Source organism: Balaenoptera borealis (genome assembly GCF_965194805.1).
Source record: "Balaenoptera borealis genome assembly, chromosome: 1".
Classification (NCBI taxonomy): domain Eukaryota; kingdom Metazoa; phylum Chordata; class Mammalia; order Artiodactyla; family Balaenopteridae; genus Balaenoptera; species Balaenoptera borealis.
Genome location: NC_138860.1, coordinates 113,016,733 through 113,042,729, shown reverse-complemented (window position 1 = coordinate 113,042,729; position 25,997 = coordinate 113,016,733). Strand labels below are relative to the sequence as shown.

The following is a 25,997-nucleotide window of genomic DNA, read 5'->3' as shown; positions in this document are numbered from 1 at the left end:
TTATCTTCAAACCAGCTCTAATAAGATGAAAGAAATATATCCTTAATATAATGTACCTGCAATTATTATATAACAAAAATATACATGTAACAAAGACCCTGTCCTTGTGCCATGCTATTTAATATGAAACCATCAATACTTTCAAACAAAAGACAAATATGCAAATAATCTATATCTTCATTCATTTCATTCCTAAATATTGACCTGTAGACTATCAGGGAAGATTCTAAGATACTTGGCAATATCATGAGGACTATTTTTTAAACTACTAATTTTCATCTTTGGTAAAAAGAAAAAAAAACAAAAACAAAAAAACCTAAAAGAGTTTGTGATTTCGGATGTTTTTCCTTTAATAAACCAAAAATCTTAGGCTATACTTTTATTACTTAATACATTCTTATAGCAACAGGAACAAGACTATGAAAGACATTACATCAAAAGCACAATAAGAAAAATAATGCAAAATTGACACATTTACCCAGTTATTTTATATGAAACAGAGAGGAAGAGGTAACAAGCAGTATCAAAATAATTCTAAAAACCAAAAATTTAGTCACAATTCCTGTGTTGAAAATCAACAAACATCATGGTGAATTTTTATATAAGAAATCAGTCAATCATTTTGACTAAACTTAAAGCAATCCTAAGGCCTTAAAGAAATCAGTGCCACGTTTAACATATGGCTCGACAGGGCAACATTTGAAATTCATCTTTAAAATACTATACAGAATGGATTCTCAATTAGGTTACCCCTAAAGAACATACTTTTTAGAGATTATGTAACAAAAACAAATGACATCAATATGTTACTCTAATAATAACCTCAGTTTGAAACTTTAACCTTAGAGTTCAAGGACTACTAATGATCAATTTTTATTGACAAGTTATTTAGTTAAGTAGTAAGCTATGCAAGCTAAGAAGTCAATACCACAACTTCAGAGACATGTGCCAGATTTCTTGAGCCTTTATTTAAAATAGAAAAATTATTGTGCATTCAACGGAAGTTTACATAAGTAGCAATTTACTTACTTTTTCTAATGTTTCAATGCGCTGTTTTAATAGTCTATTTTCTGTGCGTAACCTCTGCAGAAAAAGAAAACAAACAAACAAAGGTTTGCTTGCAAACATTCCTGAGAAGGAAAAATGATACCTAAATCATAGTCGATAAAATGTACCACCTTTTATAAATAGGAAAGAGTCCAAGAAATGGCTACATTATCATCTGTGAAATTCTTAAAGGCTCTGAGTAAGAAATGCATGGCAAAGGAAATGACCACATTCATCATTCCAGCTGTGACTGAATTTTAAATATAAGCTAGAATACATACAAAATAACCCCTTTCTTTTCTGTACCTAGCATAATGACTCATAATCAGTATTTTCTTTTTCTTTTTTCCTGGCTGCGCCTCACCACTTGCAGGATCTTAGTTCCCCCACCAGGGATTGAACCCGAGCCCTCGGCAGTGAAAGCGCAGAGTCCTAACCACTGGACCGCCAGGGAATTCCCAGTATTTTCTTATATGTCTTAATATCCCTATGAGATAGAAAAGATTCTAACTCATTTATCTCCTACAAAGACTACACAAATAATACTCAAATGTGTATCAAATAAACAAGTAAGAAATCTGAAAAATGCATGTTCATAGGATAAATATCAAATTATCAGTTTAGAACTAGATCAGCCTCCATTTGTAATGTGTTGTATATGCCAAGTTGCAAAGTTCCATTATGAAAATATGAAGAATGAGTTGTTTTCATCGAATGAATTATTTATCATGAGTTGTTTTCAACTTAAGAAAATTACTAGCATTTTCTTATAGTTAAAAGAGTAAAACCAGATTAAAAAAAAAAACACCACTTCACCTAATTGCTCAATGCCCAACTCCCAAAACCCTGTCAAATTACTGCTATTAAGTATTAAATCTAAAACACCCTACATTATAAACTGGTACAGCCACTATGGAAAACAGTATGGAGGTTCTCAAAAAAACTAAAAATTGAGTTGCCATATGATCTAGCAATCCCACTCCTGGGCATATATCAAGACAAAACTATGATTTGAAAAGATACACACACCCCTGTGTTCATAGCAGCACTATTTACAAGAGCCAAGACATGGAAACAACCTAGGTGTCCATCGATAGATGAATGGATAAAGAAGATGTGATACACACACACACACACACAAAATGGAATACTACTCAGTCATAAAAGAGAATGAAATATTGCCATCTGCAGCAACACAGATGGACCTAGAGATTATCATACTAAGCAAAGTAAGTAAGAAAGAGAAAGACAAATACCATGATATCACTTATATGTGGAATCTAAAATATGACACAAATGAACATATCTACGAAACAGAAACAGACTCACAGACATAGAGAACAGACTTGTAGTTGCCAAGGGGGAAAGTGGGGTTGGGGAAGGGATGGATTGGGAGTTTGGGATTAGCAGATGCAAACTACTATATATAGGATGGATAAACAACAAGGTCCTACTGTATAGCACAGGGAACTATAGTTATATCCTGTGACAACATAACGGAAAATAATATGAAAAAACAAAACACTCTACAGTAAAAAATCATCTCCTTTTTGTATAGTTCACCAATATGTTATCCCTTCATTTTGCCATCATTATAATTTCAAACTCCCTCTTACCTTTTTGTACCAATTTGCTCTAGAGTGCAATCTAGCCTTCTTCCAACCCTGCCTTCCTCTAAATTCCTGCTAAAAATGTCTTCCTCAGAAAATTCTTCTATTAATTCAATCTATTATTTTGCCAGTAAAGACTAAAATATAGTTTATATAACATATAAAATCTCAGAACAAAGCAAATAAAAGACTATGAATTATTGTTGTCTTAGTAAGTGGACCACAAATTGGAACAAATAAATCTTATTTATTACAAAGATAGTTTGCAAATTAAATATTTTTGCTGTATTCACTAGAATATATTTGGATGATTTGAAATAGATATTACTTTATGTGTGATCTCAAGCTACAAAATAGTTTGAGGAAAAGAAAATATTTCTCATTTCTTGGCTACTCACATTATGTATAGCATAATGGTCTACACAAATAAGCAATTATTAAATGCTCTTAAAGTCTGGAAAGCCAAAGAAATAAATGTGATTCTCAAAATCTTCTCAACATATTTCATGAAAAAAAAAGTAGCATTTTGTTTTTCTAAAAGACTTAGGAAGCTAAGTTCAACCAGACAATTGAGTGAATAAAGTTAATATTTCAATAGAAATAATGCTTAAAATTTAAAACTAAAAACATTCACTTGGATTTCCCTCCCCACTCCCTTAAAATCTTCTGAAATTTTGCTATAAAAACCTGAATTCATTTTCCCCCCAAACACCTACACAAATGTCTTCATACCACTTTTTAAATAAATCATCAATTCCTCATTTGTGTGATACTCACTTCATGATGAGTTGAAAAATATAATAGACTTTATCAGTTATTAAAGACTGTTTCAGGGTTACCTTCACAGTATTTTGGTAATTAGAGCTTTGTAATCTCTTTTAACATCTGGTATAGGTAATTTCCCCCCTTCTTATATTGTGTTTTTTATCCTCCTCAAACCTTAACTACTAGTAGACTAGTAGTTTAGAGACTAGGTTGTTTTTTTTGTTTTTTTTAACGTAGATTTTATTTATTTATTTATTTATTTTTGGCTGCATTGGTCTTCATTGCTGCGCGCGGGCTTTCTCTAGTTGCGGCGAGTGGGGGCTACTCTTCGTTGCCGTGTGAGGGCTTCTCATTGCGGTGGCTTCTCTTGTCGTAGAGCACGGGCTCTAGGCGAGTGAGCTTCCATAGTTGTGGCATGTGGGCTCAGTAGTTGTGGCTCCCGGGCTCTAGAGCGCAGGCTCAGTAGTTGTGGTGCACGGGCTTAGTTGCTCCGCGACATGTGGGATCTTCCTGGACCAGGGCTCAAACCCACATCCCCTGCATTGGCAGGCAGATTCTTAACCACTGCGCCATCAGGGAAGTCCAAGACTAGGTTTTGAAATGAGGTAGGTTTAGGTTCAAATCCTCACTCTACAATTAACACCTGTGGATGTCATTCAGTGCCCTGGAATCTCCATTTCTTCAACTAGAAAATTACACTAATAAAACCTACAATGATGCTGGAAGAATTCAACGAGATAGCACACTGCCTAATAAACACCAAATACTTGGTTAATGATATGCATTGCTCATAATATTTTTAAAGTTAGTGCATGAATATAATTTTATTACTTTTGTCTATTTTTTAAAATAATTATTCTTTAGATTGTTTTTATACAACACGTAGTTATTTTTGTCTCTCCCCTTTATTCATCCTTTAAAAACACTCTTTGCAAAGTTTGTCGGTGCTTGTTAGGTTTTACGCTATTTTTCATTTAGGCTATTCTTAAATATGCTTTTTTTAAAAATTAGTTAATTAATTAAATTTTGGCTGCATTGGGCCTTCATTGCTGTGCGAGGGCTTTTCTCTCTAGTTGTGGTGAGTAGGGGCTACTCTTCACTGTGGTGCGTGGGCTTCTCATTGGGGTGGCTTCTCTTGTTGTGGAGTGTGGGCTCTAGGCACACGGGCTTCAGTAGTTGTGGCACACAGGCTCAGTAGTTGTGGCTCGCAGGCTCTAGAGAGCAGGCTCAGTAGTTGTGGTGCATGGGCTTCATTGCTCTGCAGCATGTGGGATTTTCCTGGACCAGGGCTTGAACCCGTGTCCCCTGCACTGGCAGGTGGATTCTTAACCACTGTGCCACCAGGTAAGTCCCAAATATGCTTTTATCTTTATTTCAAATGGAATTTCTTTTTTCCAAGATACTTTTGAAATGTTTATTGCTGCTATATAGGAAAGTTAACGACTAAAATCTACCACTTGACTGATTTCTCATTAATTTTTGAGTATCCTTACTTTTAATCACATTTCCTAGAACTAATTAAAAAGGTGTTTTCTAAACTTTAAAGTGAAAACCACAAAGAGAAAGAGCAACAGATACATACACTTAAAAAGAGAGACTTTTTTGACCTACCAAATTAGAAAAGAAAATGAGACTAAGAGTGAGAGTAAGAATGAAATACCTAATGTACACAAGGTATTAGTGAAATGGAAATGCTGCCAAGAACATATCCTGGAAATATTCTTTAGGAAATTTACTTAGTACATACTGAATGTCTTAAAAATACTAATACCCTATAATTCAGTAATTCTACTTTTTACAACTGACTATAGAAATAGAAGGTACCACAAAACTTTATATACAAAGATGTTAACATAAGCATTATTTTTTTTTCATGTTTTGTTTGTTTGTTTGTTTGTTTATTTATTTTTAGCTGCATTGGGTCTTCGTTGCTGCATGTGGGCTTTCTCTAGTTGGCGGCGAGCGGGGGCTACTCTTCCTTGCGGTGCACGGGCTTCTCATTGCGGTGGCGTCTCTTGCTGCAGAACATGGGCTCTAGGCACGCGGGCTTCAGTAGCTGTGGCACGTGGGCTCAGTAGTTGCGGCTCGCAGGCTCTAGAGCGCAGGTTCAGTAGTTGTGGCGCACAGGCTTAGTCGCTCCGCGGCATGTGGGATCTTCCCAGACCAGGGCTCGAACCCGTGTCCCCTGCATTGGCAGGCGGATTCTTAACCACTGTGCCACCAGGGAAGTCCCAGCATTATTTTTTAATGATGAAAAACGAAACACAACCTAAATATGCCAAAATAGGGGAATCTCAGTTTCAAACAAACCACTCTGTTCTTTCCAGCTTACTCATTTTATGAAGTAACCCAAACTCAATAATCCTCCTTCTCGTTGGGATAATCCATGGATCCTACCAACTTTTCACTGTCCCTCACTGCCTGATATCCTCTCTTCCCAAACAAAGTTTAATTTCCAATCATTGCAGACTTTCCCTTGCTTTTATCCCCCCTTTCCCTTTTCTTTAGTAGTGAGCATACTTGCCTGGGAAACCACTACTCTGGGTCAACACACCGACAACTCTTGAGTCTGCACCTCAGCCAGTAAATATGACCAAAGAAAAATAAAACCGTAAAGTTTATTTCAATTAACAATCACTAAATTCAGTTGGACTCTTAATGCATCCTAGCAATAACGTGTTTCCTTAGTCCATTCCTTCTCCCACCTTCTTAGATCACTATTTCATACTTTCTCCTCTTTCTTCAAACCAGCAACCCTCCACCCTACTGTCACTCTCAGATGATAATCCTGTTTCTGATTTCAGTGAAAACATTGAAGCAATCACAATAGAACTTCACAACATCCTACAACCAACATCTTACCTACATTTTTGCCCATATATTTTACATTCTCTCTTGTTCTTTTTTAAAATAAATTTATTTATTTATTTTTGGCTGCATTGGGTCTTCGTTGCTGCACGCGGGCTCTCTCTAGTTGCAGTGTGCTCATAAGATGTGGTTGTTTTGGTGTTGATTCTTTTTTTGAGCTGGGGCTACTCTTCATTGCAGTGCACAGGCTTCTCATTGCGGTGGCTTGTCTTGTTGTGGAGCATGGGCTCTAGGTGCGTGGGCTTCAGTAGTTGTGGCATGTGGGTTTCAGTAGTTGTGGCTCACTGGCTCTAGAGAGCAGGCTCAGTAGTTGTGGTGCATGGGCTTAGTTGCTCCATGGCATATGGGATCTTCCCAGACCAGGGCTCGAACCCGTGTTCCCTGCATTGGCAGGCGGATTCTTAACCACTGTGCCACCTGGGAAGTCCCCTTTCTTTAGCATTTGACACAGTAAATGGCTCTCTCTTTCTGAAACACTCTTTTCTCTTGGCTTCTAGGACATCATATTTCCCTGGTGTTCTCCTACTTTGCTGATTAGTTCTTGGTCTTCCTAACTTTTAAATGTTGGCTTACTCTCAGGCTTAATTCTCGTACTCTGCTGTCTAATCTACATCCATTCCCCAGGTAATCTCATCTACTCTCATGGCTTTTAATATGATCATATCAATAACTGTCAAATTTTTATTTCCAGCTTGTCCTCTCTTAACTCCAACTTTAAATACAGTTAAGTACCCTACATATGAACCTTCAAGTTGCGAACTTTCAAAGATTTGAACGAGTGTTCTTAAAACTGCACCTTGCCCTCCGTCTCCTATTGCTGACAATTCTTCAGCTCTACCATCTTCCACCTCCTCTCCCTCTTCCAGTCAGTAATTCGAAGCCAGCCCCTGTATGCTAGCTGTGGTACTGTACTACTGTACTTTTCAAGGTACAGTACTATAAGATTAAAAATGTTTATTTTTTTGTGTTTGTTTTTTTATGTATCATTTGTGTGAAAAGCATTATAAACCTATTACAGCACAGTACTATATAGCCGACTGTATTAGTTGGGTACCTAGGCTAACTCTGTTGGACTTTACAAACAAACTGAACTTACGAACGCACTCTCTGAACATAACTCGTTCATACACAGGGGACTTACTGTATTTCGAGGAGCTACTTGAACAGCTCCTGGGTATCTCATACTTAATATAACCAAAACTGGGGCTCTTGGTATTCCTCCTGTAGACTTTCCCATTGCAGGTACTGGGAACTGCATTTTTCTAACTGCTCAGGCCAAAGTCCTTGATTCCTGTCTCTCTGACACCTCCACAATCAGCTATACCTTTAAAACCTATTCAGAATCCAATCATTTCGTAACACTTCAGTCCAAGCACCACCACCACCCCTTGCCTGCATTACTTCACCAGCTTTCTACTTAATATCCCTGCTTCTGCTCTTACCCCCTGCAATATACTCTCAACACAGCAGCCAGAAGATGCACTGAAAACTTAAGTCAGATATTGTCCTTCTCTACTGAAAACCCCAGTGGCTCACCAGAGTAAAAGCTAATAAAGTCTTCACATGTTCAGCAACTCCCTACATTATCTGCAGTGTGCAACACCTTACCTCCTTTCACTTCCCTCATCTTCATGTCGTCCCATCACTACTCCTCATCAGCACGCTCCTGACCAGACCCTGCTCTCCTTATATATCCAGCTCCCTCACTTCTTTCAGGTCTTTATTCAAAAGTAACCTGGTCAACTTCTCTAAACTTTTAATCCGAACACTATCATTTTATTTTCCCTTCCCTAAGATATTTTTTTCCTCTGTTTAACACTTATCACAATCTAAAGCACTGTACATTTTACTTATTGTCTGATTTCCATACTAGAATGTAAGTACCACAAGGGCAGGAATTGGTCTGTCTCATAAACACATCTCAAGTGCCTAGAACAGTGTTTGGGCATGTAGCAGGCACTGTAAATATCTGTTAAATGAATGACTTCTTAAATAAATTATGCTATTATATCCCCATTGGATTTTATTAAGTAGCTATTCATTTTTTTTTGCTATTCATTTTTCAATGAAAAGTTTGTAATGCCACAAAAAATGTGCATCCAAATCCTTCCTACATCACAATACGTTAAAGTTTCTCTTGCAAAGTGGTAGTGTGTATACACTGAAGAACATGTATGGGTCTCAGACTAACCCAAATCAGAGTTCAAACTCTTGACTTCTACCACTTTTTGTCAGTATGATCACTAGCTTATTATTTGAGCTTTCTGAACCTTAGTTTCTTCATAGAAAGATAAACAACCCTTTCATAAGGTTATTGGAAGAATAAAAGGAGATAATGTATGTAAATTATCCTTCATATATTAAGTGTTGAATAAATGTGTCAGTACTAGTACTTTATATTGATTGTTCAATATAATTCCTGGATGACTTAGATAATACTTGTCATGTTTTCTTTTTTTATGTTAGGCCGTGAAAACACAGATGTTTTTATATTACGCTCTAGTTTTCAGCGTATCTGGAATATTCCATAATTTTTGAAATAAGAAAAAATATCCAAATTCTGACTAAAAACCAGTCAGAATTTCTAACTCTTCTTCACAGGGCTTAAATCTCTATACCTCAAAACACAAATTTAAACATAAATTCATATGTCTATCTTAAATAGAGTAGGCGATAAAGGCTCTTCTTTTTTAAAGATCTGTGGTTTATCCCAACATAAGCTAGAATTTTAATATTTCTTACCTCTTCCCCCTCAGGTGGAACATCAAGAGACTGGAAGAAGATACTGACAAAGGTGCTTCTATTAACAAAAAATCTCGCACAGTAAAATGTAAGATCTACCGTATGAAATCGTTATTATCAAAATCTTCCTGTAACACCTCAGAGAAGGAATGGAAAATACTTGAAAGTCACCATCTTGATCAGGGAGCTGACAGATATAATTCTTAGCGTAAAGGTCACTGACCCGAAGGTCAAACCTTAAACACATGTCACAGCATCAAAGGCTGATTTTTTACTTCTATATCAAAACATCACATAATTATGATCATACTATTTGTGTAAAGAACAGTGTAAGATTATCTCCCTGAAGGCTTTTGAGGAGAACCAAGGCAAGAAAGTACTAGTTTAACAGAATTCATTCCCTTGTAAAAGGGACTTTGGGGGAGGGGAAGGGAATGTGAATAAGGAAGTGACATTTCCCAATGAAGAGAGAGGCTCCATGATACATGGCTAATTAATTGTAAATAAGGTGGTCTTCTGGTTGCGAATGAGATGAATTGCCAGGTCCAACTTAAAAATCAGACATATGCAAACATGAAGTTAAAAAAGTACAGTTACACAAAAATTGTTTTGGCTTTGCCCTTCAGAGGGCAGGAGGAATGAAGAAAGGAATGAAAATGGTACAAGAGTAAAAAAAGAACTATGTGGAAACAAGATTTTATAAAAGGAATTGTCTCTGAGATCAGCGTATTTATTTATCCAATGCACTCCACTAACTTTTTAAACATTTTTCCCCCAGATTCTTCTCTATAAACAACTTTGTGCCATCTGTTTTTGCCTAAAACATACTCAAAAGTATTTTATGAGGTATATGAACCATAACTTTCCCCAAAAATCAAAATTTGAAAAAAACTGCAAATATAGGCTAATGTCTGCCAGATCTTTTTGAAAAGGCCTTTTGCTATTCCTACATTCATGTGACTTAATTTTCAAAAAACTTCTTCAAGAGCAAGGATTGTTCATAGAACTGTTAATTTATTTTTTTGCAACTACAAGCATGATGAAATGAACAGGATGGCTTCCCCATCCTCAGATTCTTGATTTGCAGTTCCAAATATTCGTGGTATGCAATAACCCATACTCTCTCCCCACTCATCAGGATGATATACTTTTTACTTTCAGTAGGTTGAAGTGAAGGGTATGGATTTAATATTATCCTTACTCATGGAACCTAAAAGAAAAGCAAATGGTAGAGCAGCAGGTGGGTGACAGAACAAAAAAAAAAAAAGAGGGAAAAACATCCACAGGGATCTTTTCCTACTCTCCTCCTCTCTCTCTCTGAAAAATGTATAAGTATCTATTTCCAACAGATAGTGAGTAGGTGATAGAAACGGAAATAAAACATCTATAAAAGGGAGACAGAGTTGATGAGGGAAGAGACTGTCTCCCAGGAGGCTTCTGGGCAGGATTATGGTAAGAAAGAGTAGTAATTTAACAGAACCCATTCCCTAGTAAAAAGGCATGTGGGGTGTGAGTAATGAAGTGTTATTTTATAGCAAGGCTAAATTAATACACGGCTAGGGAACTGTAAATAAGATGGTCATCGAATGTCTTGCCAGGCTGAAGTAAAAAATCAGACACATCCAAATATACAGTTTTTTTTTTAAAGTGGAGTCATTCAATAGATTTGTTTTGTTTTTGTTTCTTTTCTTTTTTTTTCAGGCAGTTGGGGGGAAAATAAAAGGTAAGGAATTTGATCAGCCAGTCACTGAGTTCCTTCACTAACTCATGCTTCTATTCATTATCTCCATCCTGAAATATCAGCATAAATGCCAATTCAATTTTCCTTAACACCCAGCTCACACAATGCCAAAGATCCTCAACAATTTCTGGCCTACAGGGATACAAAGAATTTTAAGGTACACGTGGGAATGCCCTTCAAATTGAAAATCTACCTGTTTCTCTGAACAGTAATTCAGAAATAATCTTTGGTTAGCAATGAGAAAATTTAATTAGTCAAAGCTTTCTGCATCTCTAAGGCAGCCATAATTAGTTCTAATGCAATGATCTACTCTATTTGGTCTCCTTTATACTATACTGCTGTTAGTCTCAGCATGTTACAGATTATCTTCTCTATAACTTTTTAAAACATGCTTAAATGAAATGATAATTATCTTCCCCAAAGAAGTATTTTCTCCTGATGACCCACCAATAAATCCAGAAAAAAGGAGAAGCTGCTTTCTTTCACACTAGAACAAAAACCACTTCAGTCACATTATTCTGGTTTCTGAAATGTCTGTTTTTAACTATAATCTAGTGGGATGGTAAATTTATCAGTAAATTAAATACAAACATCATTGCTAAATTTACGACAGGTAATAAATATATCAACATAACATCTATTGCCAAATAACTGACTTTAATGAATTTATGTTCAGTACTTTTAAAAGTCCTAAGATGCTTACTTTAATTTCAACTTGTTCTTCCATTTCTTTAGTTTTTATTGTAGTATATTCCTTTTCAAGCCTGAGAAAGAAAGAAAAAAAAAAGTTAAAGGTATGCTTTCATTCCAAACTAGTTATGGAAATTAGAAAATTTAAAACTATATATTAACACAAAATACAATTTTGCTATGTTCCCCCAACTTATGACTTGAGATACTTGAAATCAGAAAAATCATCTCAATAGTTATACAGGTTATCATGAAAAAAAAAATTACTTCAAAAATAACAAATATAAGAACCACACAAAAGTAAACTTTAGAAAGTAAAATGCTATAAAGCACCAGAGAACTGAGTTTAGAGATTCTATTCAGCCCTTAACTTACAGAAGAAGCACAAACCCCTCCTTCTCAAATTAAAATACACTGATAAAGTTCAACTGGATCTTAACTAAACTTGACTAGAAATTTCTAAGGGGAGAAAAGGAACAACTCTTCCTAACAAAAAAATTCCAGTTAATAAACGTAGAAAGAATGAGGCAAATATAAAAATCACCATTAGAACTCCACAATAAATAACTGCCATAGGCAAGAAAAATGAATGAATGTTAAAATTAGTGGGTAAAAGTTTAAGCACAGTCTCAAAGTATCTCTCCCCAAATATTTACTAATTACAAAGGAAAAAATAGTAAATTTATAGTACAGGATCTTAGCAGACAGCATCTGAGCCAAAAGATGAAGGTTAACATCACCAGTAATGCCTATTGACATGACACACCCCCTGTTAAAATGTGCTGAGAAAGGCACCTCACCTCTGTGGTATCTTACCAATAATGCATATCCTCAATCTAATCAAGAGAAATCATCAAACCCCAATGGAAGGACATTCTAAAAAATATTTGACCAGCTCTCATCAGAAGTGCCAAGGTCAGAAAAGACAAGAAAAGACTGAACAACTGTCATGGACTGTAGGAGAGTAAGAAATAACAAATGCAATGTACTATTTTTGCAACTCTACTATAAACACAAAATTATCTTAAAAAATTATCGGCCATCCAAAAATTAGTTCTACCAAATTATTTTTATATCTTACTCTCAATCAAAAATGTTAATAACAAGTTAAACCCTCCAAATAATAACCAGGCCCCACATAACTTATAGCTTCCTTTAAAAATCAAGTTCTCCCTCAAAGGACAAGAATCTATTATTTACTATGTATAATTTCATTTATCTCACAGAACATTTTTTTACTGTGGTAAAATACACATAACAAACTTTACCATCTTAACTATTTTTAAATGTACAATTCAGTGGTATTAAATACATTTATAATGTTGTGCAGCCATCACCACCATCATGTCCACAGCTTTTTTCATCTTATAAAACTGAAACTCTGTACCTATGAAACAATAACACCCCATTTCCCCCTCTCACCAGGCCCTGGCTACAACCATTTTACATTCTGTCTATGTGAGTCTGACAACACTAAGTATCTCATATAAGTGGAATCATACAGTATTTGTCCTATTGTGACTGGCTTATTTCACTTAGCATAATGTCCCCATAGTTCACCCATATTATACCATACATTGAGCGTCTCTTTATGTGCTAATTGACCATGTATATCTCTTCTTTGGAGAAATGTCTATTCAAATTCATTGTCCATTTTTTAATCCAGCTGTTTAGTTTTTGGCTGTTGAGTTTTAAGAGTTCTGTATATATTCTAGATATTAATGTTTTATCAGATATGTGATTTGCAAACATTTTCTCCCATTCTGTGGGTTGCCTTTTTCTGTTGAGTGTCTTAGAATACACAAAAATTTTCTCAAAGTACAGTAAAATTTTATTTTTAAATTTTATGAGCCTCTAATGGAGATAGAACATTTCTGAATTTTTTATTTTTATTTTTTCTTCCAGTTTTATTGAGATATAACTGACATACAGCGTCGTATAAGTTTAAGGTGTACAGCATAATGATTTGACTTATATACATCATGAATTATTACCACAATAAGTTTAGTGAACATCCATTACCGCATATAGATTAAAAAATTTTATTTATTTATTTATTTACTTCATTTATTTTTGGCTGCGTTGGGTCTTCCTTGCTGCCTGCGTACTTCCTCTAGTTGCAGCAAGCGGGGGCTGCTCTTCGTTGCGGTGTGTGGGCTTCTCATTGTGTTGGCTTTTCTTGTTGCGAAGCACAGGCTCTAGGCACGCAGGCTTCCGTAGTTGTGGCTCGCAGGCTCTAGAGCGCAGGGTCAGTAGTTGTGGCGCATGGGCTTCGTTGCTCTGTGGCATGTGGGAACTTCGTGGACCAGGGCTTGAACCCTTGTCCCCTGCACTGGCAGGCGGATTCTTAACCAGCGCTCCACCAGGGAAGCCCTAACCTGTTACATTTTTAAATTAAAGTTGTTCCGCTCTAGGGCTTAAAATAGAAAAAGAAAATTTTTTTCCTTGTGATGGGAACTCAGAATTTACTCTCTTAACAACCTTCATATATAATGTACAGCAGTGTTATCTATCTTTATCATGTTATACATTACACCCCCAGTATTTATTTATCTAAAAACTGGAAGTTTGTGCCTTTTGACTGCCTTTATCAATTCCCCCTCTCTTGGCCCCCATCTCTAGTAACAACAAATCTGATCTCTTTTTCTATGAGCTTATTTGTTTCTGAAATATAACTGACCTACAACACTATGTTAGTTCCTGGTACACAACATAGTGACTTGACATTTCTATACATTTCAAAAGGATCACCTAACAAAGCTATTATATAACTACTGACCATAGTCTCCACACTGTACATTTCACACTGAGGACTCATTTTGTAACTGAAAGTTTTTACCTCTTAATATCCAAATTTTAAATTTTTCATGAACTTTAGTTTGTCTATTTTTTCTTTTGTTGTCTGTGCCGTTGGTGTCATATGCAAGATATCATTGCCAAATCCAATGTCATGAAGCTTTTGCCCTATGTTTTCATCTAAGAGTTTTAGTTTTAGTTCTTATATTTAGATCTTTGATCCATTTTGACTTAAATTTTGCATATGGTGTTAGGTGAGGGTCCAACTTCATATTTTCGCATGTGGATATCTGGTTTTCTCTGTACCATTTGTTGAAAGGCAGTCCTTTCCATATTGAATGGCCTCAGCATCCTTGACAAAAATCATTTGATCATGTATGTAAGGGCTTATTTCTATCTTTATTCCAGTGCCAACCTGTTTTGATTACTGTAGCTTTGCAGTAAGTTTAGAAATCAGGATGTGTGAGTCCTCCAGCTTTGTTGATCTTGTTCAAGATTATTTTGGCTATTTGGGGTCCTTTAAGGTCCCATATGAATTTTAGAATGGGGTTTTCTATCTGCAAAAAAGATGTCATCAGTATTTTGATAAGGACTGCACTGAATCTGTAGATCTTTTTGGGTAGTATTGACATCTTAACAAGATTAAGTCTTCCAATCCTTGAACATGGGATGTGTTTCCATTTGTTTATATCTTTAATTTCTTGCAGTAATGTTTTGACGTTTTCATTGTACAAGTCTTTCGCCTCCTTGGTTAAGTTAATTCCTAAGTATTTCTTTTGATGCTACTGAAAAATAAAACTTCTTCACTGATCCATTGGTTGTTCAAGAGTGTGTTGTTTAATTTCAAAAAAATTGCTGTTTCTGGTTTTACTTCTGTTATTGATATCTAACTTCAACTTGTTACAGCTGGAGAAGATATTTTGTACATCTCTTAAAATCTACTGAGACTTAACAGTGTTGTTGTTATTGGGTAGAGTGTTCTGTGTATCTCTATTAGATAGTTGGTTTATTGTGTTGAGTCCTCTATTTCCTTACTTATATTCTCTCTGGCTGTTCTATCCATTACTGAGAGTGGGATATTGAAGTCTCCAACTACTACTGTAGAACTGTCCATTTCTCACTTTAATTCTGTCCATTTTTGCTTCACATATTTTGATAGTCTGTCATCGGCGTATAAATGTTTATAATTGTTACACCTATTGCTATATTGAACCTTTCATTAATATATATTACCTGTCTTTGTCTCTTGGAAACTTTTAAAATTAAAGTCTGTTTTGTCTGATATTACTATAGCTACCTCTGTTCTCTTTTGTTTACTATTTGCATGGAATATCTTTTCCCAACCTTTTGCTTTCAATCTATTTGCATCTTTGGATCTAAAATCAGTCACCTGTAGATAACATATAGTTGGATCATGTGGTTTTCCCCATTCTGCCAATCTATGTCTTTTGGAGAGTTTAATTCATTTACTTTTAAAGTAAGTACTGATAAGGAAGGACTTACTGTCATTTTGCTATTTGTTTTCTATATGCCTTGTAGCTTTTTTTGTCCCTCATTTCCTGCATTATTGTTGTCTTTAGTGTTTAGTTGGTTTTTTTGTAGTGAAATGCTTAAATTCCTTTCTAATTTCCTATTGTGTATATTCCATTGTTATTTTCTTTGTGGTTCCATGGAGATTATATTAACATTCTAAAGTTATAATACTCTAATTTGAATTTATAGCAGCTTAACTTCAATAATATACAAGAACTCTGCTCTTTTATAGCTTCTTTCCCACCGCTTTTGGTTACTGGTCACAAAAACATGTATTTATACATTGTGTGCCCCAAAACACAAACTAATGATTCTTTTAAATCTATTAGTCTCCTAAATAATGTAGAAAACAAGACTTGGAGATACAAACAAAAATTACAATACTAGTAGCTTTTAGACTAATAATTGCTTTTTTAAAAAATGTATTAATTTATTAAATCATGTAGAAAACAAAAAGTGGAGTTACAATCCACTGTTATGATAATAATAGCTTTCATAATTGCCCATGTGTTTGCCTTAATTAAGACCTTCATTTTGTGATATGACTTTGAGTTACTGTTTCGTGAGCGTCCTTTCATTTCACCCTGCAGGAATGAGTATTTCCTGAAGGGCAGATCTAGTGATAACGAGCTTAGCCTTCATTCACCTGGGAATGTCTCGATTTTTCCCTCACTTTTGAAAGACAGTTTTGCCAGATACAGGATTCCTGACTGTTTTTCCTTTTAGCACTTTGGATATGAAGGCCCACTTGTCTTCTGGCCTCCAAAGTGTCTGATAAGAAGTATGTTTATAATCTTATTGAGAATCCCTTGTACATAATGATTGGCTTCTCTTTTGCTGCCTTCAAGATTTGCTCTCTCTTTGCCTTTTGCAAGTCTGATTATAATGTGTCTTGGCGTGGGGTCTTTTTCACATCACTTTACTTGGAGTTCAATGAGCTTCTTAAATGTTTATATTCATGTCTTTCAACAAATTTGTTAAGTTTTCAGCCATTATTTCTTCAAACATTCTCTCCCTCCACCCCACCTTCTCAGATTCCCACAATGTGTATGTTGGTCCACTTGATGGTATCCCGCAGGTCCCTTAGGCTCTGTTCACTTTTCTTGGGTCTTTTTTGTTGTTGCTGTTCCTCAAACTCAGTTATTTCCAGTATCCTATCTTCAGGTTCACTTATTCTTCTACCTGCTCAAATCTGCCTTTCAATCACTCTAGTGAACTTTTCATTTCAGTTATTGTACTTTTCAGATCCAGAATTTCTTTTTGGTTTGTTTTTAGATTTTCTATCCCTTTACTGATATTTCCATTGTGTTCATACATCTTTTTTACTTTTCCCACATCTTCCTTTATTTCTTTGAGCATCTTTTAAAGTCTCTACCAAATCTGCCATGAAGTCTCCTTCAGATACAGTTTATTTTTTTCCTTTGAATGGGTCATATTTTCCTGTTTCTTTACATGCCTTGATTTTTTTGTTGTTGAAAACTAGACATTTGAATCTAGTAATGTGGTAACTCTGAAAATCAGATTCTCCCCCTCCCCAGGATTTGCTGGGGGATTTTTTGTTATTGTTTTTGTCTTTTTGATTGTTATAGGCTGTCTCTGTGTTGATGACCAACCTGAGCTGTAAACTTATGGTATCCGCAGGTCTTTTCTGAGCCTCTCCCTTGGGCATGCACAGTAACGTTTTAATTTTCTCCATATATGCAGTTGTTTTTGAACGTGCTAGTCTTTTGTGTCTGGCTCCCAAAAGGGGAAAAAGAAAAAAATGAAGGGGAGAAAAGGGCATAAGCCCTTTAAATCTCTTGGCAGTCTCTTCAGCCAGAGGAAGAGGTGCAACAACAGTGGAGAGAGGTGCAACATCAATGGGGAGATGTGCAACAACAACTTCTTTGCACCTGTCCAATCATAAACAGTGATCAGGAATCAGAGCACAGATCCCCAATATGTGGAGGACACGGTCTTTTTTGCCCACCCTGACTCCCACAAGCTGCATGCAGGCTGTTCCAGGAATACAAGCACAGCTGCCTGTCAGTGGCTAAGGGGTAGAGAATGGGTAATGTGCTAAGACCTGAACTGATCAAATTAACTGCAATTTACCATGCCTGCCCCTAGAAGTTACAAGTCTTCAATAGACTTCAGAGTTTCAAAATAGTTAACATCAGACAGATTCTGGCAGTGCCAACTATTGTCTAGGTGGCAGACAGATTCCTGGTGCTTCCTACTCTGCCATCTTTTCACAATCTTCTGTCCAGAGTGACTATGTAATATGCCAATTTTGAGACTTAGAAAGAAGGAGAAACTTGCCTAAGGTCACACCCTTAACTGCTACACTGCTATGTCTCTTACTTTGGTATGTCTAAAAGAATACAGGATATCCAAAAAATTTTGATTCTAAAACGGTGCGAAACATTTTGAACAATGGCTGCACTGTTGAAATAACTTTATAGCCTTCATGAATGACTACTGTGAAGTAGATATTTTGTAATGTATTGTGATAAATGTCATCATTACTCATTCACAAACCTACAACAAAACACTACGAGTTATCATTTAATCCTTGTTTCCCAATTCAGTCACCAAGCATGTTCAATTCAACCACCTTAACACTGCTCTAAAATTCAGTATTACTTTTTCATCTGCATTGATCATTTTTTAAAATAAACTTTATTTTTTAGAACAGTTTTAGATTTACAAAATAATTAGAAGAGTACAGAGTTTCTATAGACCCCATCCCCAGTTTCTCCTAGGTTTACATCTTACATTAGTATAGTACATTTATGACAATTAATGAACCAATATTAATACATTATTGACAACTAAAGTCCATACTTTACTCAGGTTTCCAAAATTTTTGGCTAATGTCCTTTTTCTACTCTAGGATCCCATCCAGGATACCACACTACATTTAGCTGTCACGTCTTCTTAAAGTCCCATGGTTAGGACAGTTTCTCAGACTTTCCATGTTTTTGATGACCCTGACACTTTGAGGAGTACTGGTCATCAGGTATTCTGTAGTATGTCCCTCAACTGGGATTTGTCTCATGCTTTGCTCATGATTATACTGGTATTATGGGTTTTGGGGGAGGAAGACCACAGAGGTTAAGTCCCATTTTCATCACATCACATCAAAGGTATAAACTATCAACAGGATACCACTGTTGATGTTGACCTTGATCACCTGGCTGAGGTGTGATCAGGTTTCTGCAAACCTACTTCCAAGTAGCTGCAAAGCTCCCTCGTTCTCCCTTCACTGGTAGTATTTTTAGGCCTTTGTTATGGCTTATCTAAATTACTAGAGGAATCTTTTAATTGTTCTTGCTACTTGTCAGTTTCTTAACTCAATCTTTTCTAAACACTATTACCAGAGTGGTATTTTTTGGGGACTTCCCTGGTGGCACAGTAGTTAAGAATCGGCCTGTCAATGAAGGCAACGTGGGTTCGAGCCCTGGTCTGGGAAGATCCCACATGCCATGGAGCAACTAAGCCCACGTGCCACAACTACTGAGCCTGCGCTCTAGAGCTTGCGAGCCACAACTACTGAGCCCACGTGCTACAACTACTGAAGCCTGTGCACCTAGAGCCTGTGCTTCACAACAAGAGAAGCCACCGCAATGAGAAGCCCGCACACTGCAACAAAGAGTAGCCCCCACTTACCTCAACTAGAGAAAGCCCGCGCACAGCAACGAAGACCCAAAGCAGCCAAAATAAATAAATAAATACATACATTTATTTATTTATTTTAAAGAATAATAATTTTAAAAAATAAAAATAAAAATGTTGATTTGGATCATGTCATTCCCAGAGTTAAAATGATTAGGTGGCTAGGGCTTCCCTGGTGGTGCAGTGGTTGAGAATCTGCCTTCCAATGCAGGGGATACGGGTTCGAGCCCTGGTCCGGGAAGATCCCACATGCTACGGAGCAACTAGGCCCGTGAGCCACAACTACTGAGCCTGCGCATCTGGAGCCTGTGCCCCGCAACAAGAGAGGCCGCGACAGTGAAAGGCCCGCGCACCACGATGAAGAGTGGCCCCCGCTTGCCGCAACTAGAGAAAGCCCTCGCACAGAAACAAAGACCCAACACAGCCAAAAATAAATAAATAAATAAAATAAAACACAAAAAAAATACTATACTCTTAAAAAAAAAAACTATATTAAAAAAAAATGATTAGGTGGCTATCCATTACCTTCAGACTACCTTTCAAAGGCTTACCAAAAGTAATCAAGGCTCTTTGGAGAAATGCCTTTTTCCTGTGTAGAAGGAAGTAAGGTACAAGATGAATCTGGAATATTTTGTTGCCCTAAAAGTAAGGGAATTCTCAAAGAATCATGGGAACTTGTCAAAAAGACATGGCAGCCAGCTTGAAGGGGTTCCCAGTGGACAAAGCAGGGACAACTTGAGAGTAATGGACTATAATTCACCAAATAAAATAAGACACAGTGGACTTCCCTGGTGGTGCAGTGGTTAAGAATCCGCCTGCCAATGCAGGGAACATGGGTTCCATCCCTGGCCTGGGAGGATCCCACATGCTGGGGAGAAACTACCGAGCCCGTGCACCACAACTACTGAGCCTGCACTCTAGAGCCCACGAGCCACAACTACTGAGCCCGTGTGCCACAACTACTGAAGCCCATGCGCCTAGAGCCCGTGCTCTGCAACAAGAGAAGCCACGACAATGAGAGGCCCACGCACCGCAACAAAGAGTAGCCCCTGCTTGCCTCAACTGGAGAAAGCCCATGCGCAGCAACAAAGACCCAACACAGCCAAAAAATGAAAACAAACAAATTAATTAAAAACAAACAAACACAGGGCTTCTCAAAAACCAGTCTGAAAACCACCTAGTAGTTCTTAAAAAAAAAAACTCAGTGGATTCACACAGATATAAATAAATAAATAAATAAGCAAGCAAGCAAGCAAAGAGATAACTAAAAAGAGAAAGAAGGGAAACCTCTTCCTTACACTAGAATGCCAATTAATAAGGAATGAGGGAGTTGAGACAATCATAAACAGAGCCAAATATGGGGAGGGAAAGTTAGGTAAGGAACAGGATATTATATAATCTCAAAGTACCTTGACACAAATTACTGACTCATAAAAGAAAAAATAATAACTTTATAGTAGTGAAATCTGGCAGACATCACCTTAACCAAGTGATCAAAGCTAACATCATCTTCCTTAAGAAACTGAAAGTAGAGCTACTGTATGATCCTGCAATCCCACTCCTGGGCATATATCTGGAGAAAAACATAAGCTGAAAAGATACATGCACCCCAATGTTCATAGCAGCACTATTTACAATACAAGACATGGAAGAAACCTAAGTGTCCATTAACAGATAAATGGATAAAGAAGATGTGGTACATACACACTATGGACTATTACTCAGCCTTAAAAAAGAATGGAATAATGCCATTTGAAGCAACATGGATGGACCTAAAGATTATCATACTAAGTGAATTGAAGTAAGCCAGAGAAAGCTAAGTAGCATATGATATTGCTTATATGTGCAATATAAAAAAATGATACAAATGAACTTATTTATAGAACAGAAATAGACTCACAGACATAGAAAACAAACTTATGGCTACCAAAGCGGGGAGGATAAATTAGGAGTTTGGGATTAAAATATACACATTACTATACATAAAATAGATAACCAACATGGACCTACTGTATAGCACAGGGAACTATACTAAATATCTTGTAATAACCTATAATGGAAGAGAATATAAAAAAAGAATATATATATATATATACATATATATGTGTGTGTGTGTGTGTGTGTGTGTGTGTGTATATATATATCTGAATCACTTTGCTGTACACCTGAAACTAACACAACATTGTAAATCAACTATATTTCAATAAAAAATTTAAAATAAATAAATTGATTTTTTTTGAAAAAGGTAACATCATCAATATTGAGACAAGCCAAAATTGACGAGAAGACACAATATTATTGGTATACCTGCCAAAAATGTGCAACCTGAATCTAATAATGAGGAAATGTTAGATAAACCGAAATTGTGGGATCTTCTACAAAATAACTGGCCTGTACTCTTCAAATATATCAAGGTCGAGAAACACAAAGCATTGAGAGAGCATTTCAGATTAAAGGAGATTGAACAGACACTATTTACAATACAAACATGGAAGACTTAATGCAATACACGGGACTTCCCTGGTGGCGCAGTGTATAAGAATCTGCCTGCCAATGCAGGGGACATGGGTTCGAGCCCTGGTCTGGGAAGATCCCACATGCCGCGGAGCAACTAAGCCCGTGCACCACAACTACTGAGCCTGCGTGCCGCAACGACTGAAGCCCACGTGCCTAGAGCCCGTGCTCTGCAACACGAGAAGCCACCGCAAGGAGAAGTCTGCGCACCATAACGAAGAGTAGCCCCCGCTCGCCGCAACTAGAGAAAGCCCGCATGCAGCAATGAAGACCCAACACAGCCAAAAATAAATAAAATTAAATCTTTAAATAAATAAATAAATAAACAAATTGCAATATACAATCTTGGAGGGTCTGGAGTGGATACAGGACCCAGGGGGTAAGGGATTAAGTGTGGGGAGTGGGTAGAAGTTGGGGATGGGAGGAGGAGATTGTTGTAAGGAATATTATTGGGACAAGTGATAAAATTTGAACTTCTATTATGGATTAGAATACTATTGTATCTATGATAATTTCCTGATTTTGATTAACTGCTGACTTCAGTTTAAAAAAAAAAAAAAAAGCTCTGTTCTTAGGAAGTACATATTCAAGTATTTAAGGATAAAGGGCACAATATCTCAACTTACTCTAAAATGGGTCCTCCCAAAAATAATGGGTATGGATTTTACTTACACACACACACACATATTATTTTATTTATATATATGCATGTGTGTGGGGGGGGGAGGAAAATAAAACAAATGGGGCAAAATGTAAACAATTGGTGAATTTGGATAAGTGGCATAAGGGAGTTCCTTGTAGTATATTTGTAACTTTTTAGAAAAGTTTAAAAGGATACCAAAATAAAAATTACAACAAAAGAAGCCAAAGGCTAAGACTGATTGCTTGCAACATTCATATCTTAAAGAAACCTCTAAACCACATGTGAGTGATTAGTGAGCAGCTGAAACACGGCTAATAGAACTGATTTAATGAATCTTTAATTCTATTTAAATAGCCACATACAGGTAGTGGCTACCATACAGGATAGCACAGCTTTAAATACCCCTAGGTTCCCACCACGTTTCAAATTTCACTGCCTACTACACTCCCATTTGCCTATGGTACAGTCACACTGGCTTTTTACTGTTCTTAATCAATCATTCTTATTTCATTCATTACATTTACTGCTCTCTCAGCATGAAATATACTTGCCCAGATAACCACATGGCTCCCTCTCTCACTTCCTTCAGGTGTCTGCTCAAATGGTGCTTTATCAGTCTGTGTGCCCTGAGTTCTCTATCTAAAAAAAGCACCCCATCACTTCCATGTCCTTCATCCTCCTTTACTTTTCCTTCATGGCACTGCCACTGATGGACATGATACTGTATATTTGTTCAGAAGCTGCTCCATTTGATTTTTCTCGCTTTGCTCTCTCAGGGCACACTCCTTCTGGGGCAAGTCATTCTGAAATTGTACCTTTTGTTTGGAACTCCAGAGGTTTTTATATCTCAAAGTCAGTCTTCTGCACTTCTGTAAGTTCCACAAAGGAGGAACTCCCTCTCTGTAGTCATCATTTAACCCCAGCAATTGGAAACATAAGTTCTTCAAAAGTATACTCTGGTGCCCTCTCCTTCAGAAAACAACCTGAATCTTCATCTTCTGCCATCCTCCTATCCAACCATGTCAGTGGTCTTCAACTTTTTTTTCTCATGTACCTGCTAAAAGAATGTTGCTCCTTATATACTTTAAAGAAGTCTAAAAAATTTTTGTTACTTAAGTGCCTACAGTTGCAAAGGATATGATTTATATATGCTTAAATTTTTTCACTAAAACTTTAAATGAGATTTATTCAATTTATGGATGTCTACTCTATAACCTAAGCAGCAAAGGCAGTCACTGTTACTAACCAATGAGTCAAATTATATTTACTTTCTCTATCACTAAAGTTCATGTTCTTTTTCAACTCAAATAAGTATGTTAATACATAACCCCATAAACACCATTCTATTTTTCAATTCTAAATATAAGCAAGATAAGGCAGCCTTGCCAAGCATTTGTCAGCTGGATGAAATAAGAAGCTGCTCCATTTGATTTTTCGTGCTTTGTTCTCTAAGGGCACACTCCTTCTGTAGCAAGGCATTCTGAAATTGTCCCTTTTGTTTGGTACCCCAGAGATTTTTATATCCCAAAGTAATGTACCACAGTAAGAACTGGTGTGTGACAGGTTTGCCTTACTTTTACAAAGTGGTAGAAGGCAGACTGTAAAAGGGGAGCTAGAAAGGAGAACAAAGATACTGTAATGAAGAAGAACAAACCTGACTCCAAATTGGATCTATTCCTTTAGCTCTAACCTTTGAGTTCTGTTGCCTGTTCTTAGTTATGCTGGTTCTGCACCTTTGTAAAAGGATGTTGCCTATAGCCTAAAATATACATGAGAGCCCATTCTCAAGGCTCTGCCTCCCAGGCTTGATCTTGATCTTTAAAAGTATCAATATAACACTTTTCCATTCATATAGAGATAAAAAGTTGCAGAACAGAGAACAACATTTGTCTTGTTGAGGGCTGACAGGAACATTGTGACTAGACTCAGGTGGACAGCTGCAAGAACAAAGGATTCTGGCACCAAGAAGTCTGCAACAACCAGCTACACACTCTCTCCTTTTAGTATTAAAGAGACCTAAATCCTAACTCAGGTAAAGCGGTTCACTGGGACACCAGTCCACCATCTTCCTGGTCTTCTGGCTTTCCAAATAAAGTCACTATTCCTTGCCCCAACGCCATGTGTCTCGATTTATTGGCCTGTCGTGTGGCGAGTACTACAAGCTTGAACTCAGTAAAAATACCTCTACCATAGGAATATTATCAGGGCAGATAAAAGTTAGGAAAGAATATAAATGGAAACTGAAAATCTAGTTACCATGCTCTGAACATTTTCCTGGGCCCCAACAGACTAGACTGTGTATGCAGTTTAAAGACACATAGGCTAGGCATCTCTTACATGTTATATTAATAACATGTTATATTGACATCTACCAGACTGTAAATGTAATAGCCTATTTACTTCTGTTCTGCCACCATCCTACCCACAGGAAGTTTGAACCTTCTTCAGAGCCAGGTCCAAGTCTAAGTTCATTACATTTTGAGAGTGATACTTAGTAGAAATGGAGTAGAAATGGATGACACTCATCTTTTAATACTGATAAAGTATTATTCTCCAGAATATGCATAAACAACTATTAACCACTAAGAAGTAGTCAATGCAGTAAGAAGTAGATACTGCAATAGAAAAGGAAGGGAAGTACCAACAAAAGAAAAAAAAAGGAAGGGAAAGAAAACAGAAGCATATTTGTTACGGTGATCTATAATCAGTGATCTTTGATGTTACTATTGTAAAAAAGATTACAACTCGCTGAAGGCTCAAATGATGATTAGCAATTTTTAGCAATAAAGTTTTTTTCTAATAAATTTATTTATTCATTTATTGATTTATTTATTTTTGGCTGCACTGGGTCTTCTTTGCTGCACACGGGCTTCCTCTAGTTGCGGCAAGCAGGGGCTACTCTTCGTGGCAGTGTGTGGGCTTTTCATTGCGGTGGCTTCTCTTGTTGCAGAGCACAGGCTCTAGGCACGCAGGCTTCAGTAGCTGTAGCACACGGGCTCAGTAGTTGTGGCGCACAGGCTTAGTTGCTCCCCGTGGCATGTGGGATCTTCCCAGACCAGGGATCAAACCCGTGTGCCCTGCATTGGCAGGCAGATTCTTAACCACTGCGCCACCAGGGAAGTCCAAATAAAGTATTTTTAAATTAAGGTCAACAGGCAGAAATTGAGATGGCTCCTAAGATTTTATCAATTATAGAACAGAACAGCTTTTCGGTCGGTAATGTCTCAAAATGATGGTGTGATGTGATTGGTTATTAGAAATTTCACAGGTAATTTATTAACAATAGTAGTTGAATATGATAAATTGTATTTTTGCAAATTAGAACCAACTAATTTTAATAACATAATTCTTACTCATATTCTAATATACTTTCTGGAGTAGGAATCTCCAT

General features: G+C 36.8%; 1 protein-coding gene and 1 long non-coding RNA gene across 24 annotated transcripts in view; one reads left to right on the top strand and one right to left on the bottom strand.

Annotated features, from left to right (window-relative positions):
* Positions 1 to 25,997, bottom strand: part of EVI5 (ecotropic viral integration site 5) — a 233,160-nt gene that overhangs the window by 103,548 nt on the left and 103,615 nt on the right. For 22 of the 23 annotated variants that reach the window (XM_082383688.1, XM_082383689.1, XM_082383690.1 and 19 more), the window contains 2 exons: positions 11,477 to 11,537; positions 1,030 to 1,083 (listed from right to left, as the gene is read on the bottom strand). In XM_082383688.1, the coding sequence (XP_082239814.1) occupies positions 1,030 to 1,083; positions 11,477 to 11,537 (115 nt within the window). Of the gene's footprint in view, positions 1 to 1,029; positions 1,084 to 10,052; positions 10,243 to 11,476; positions 11,538 to 25,997 lie in introns of those variants that run through there. The other variant, XM_082383687.1, reaches the window with a different exon arrangement.
* LOC309626523 lies at positions 2,175 to 7,345 on the top strand. Its single transcript, XR_014243243.1, has 2 exons — positions 2,175 to 5,269; positions 5,647 to 7,345. It is a non-coding gene; the product is annotated as an uncharacterized lncRNA (long non-coding RNA).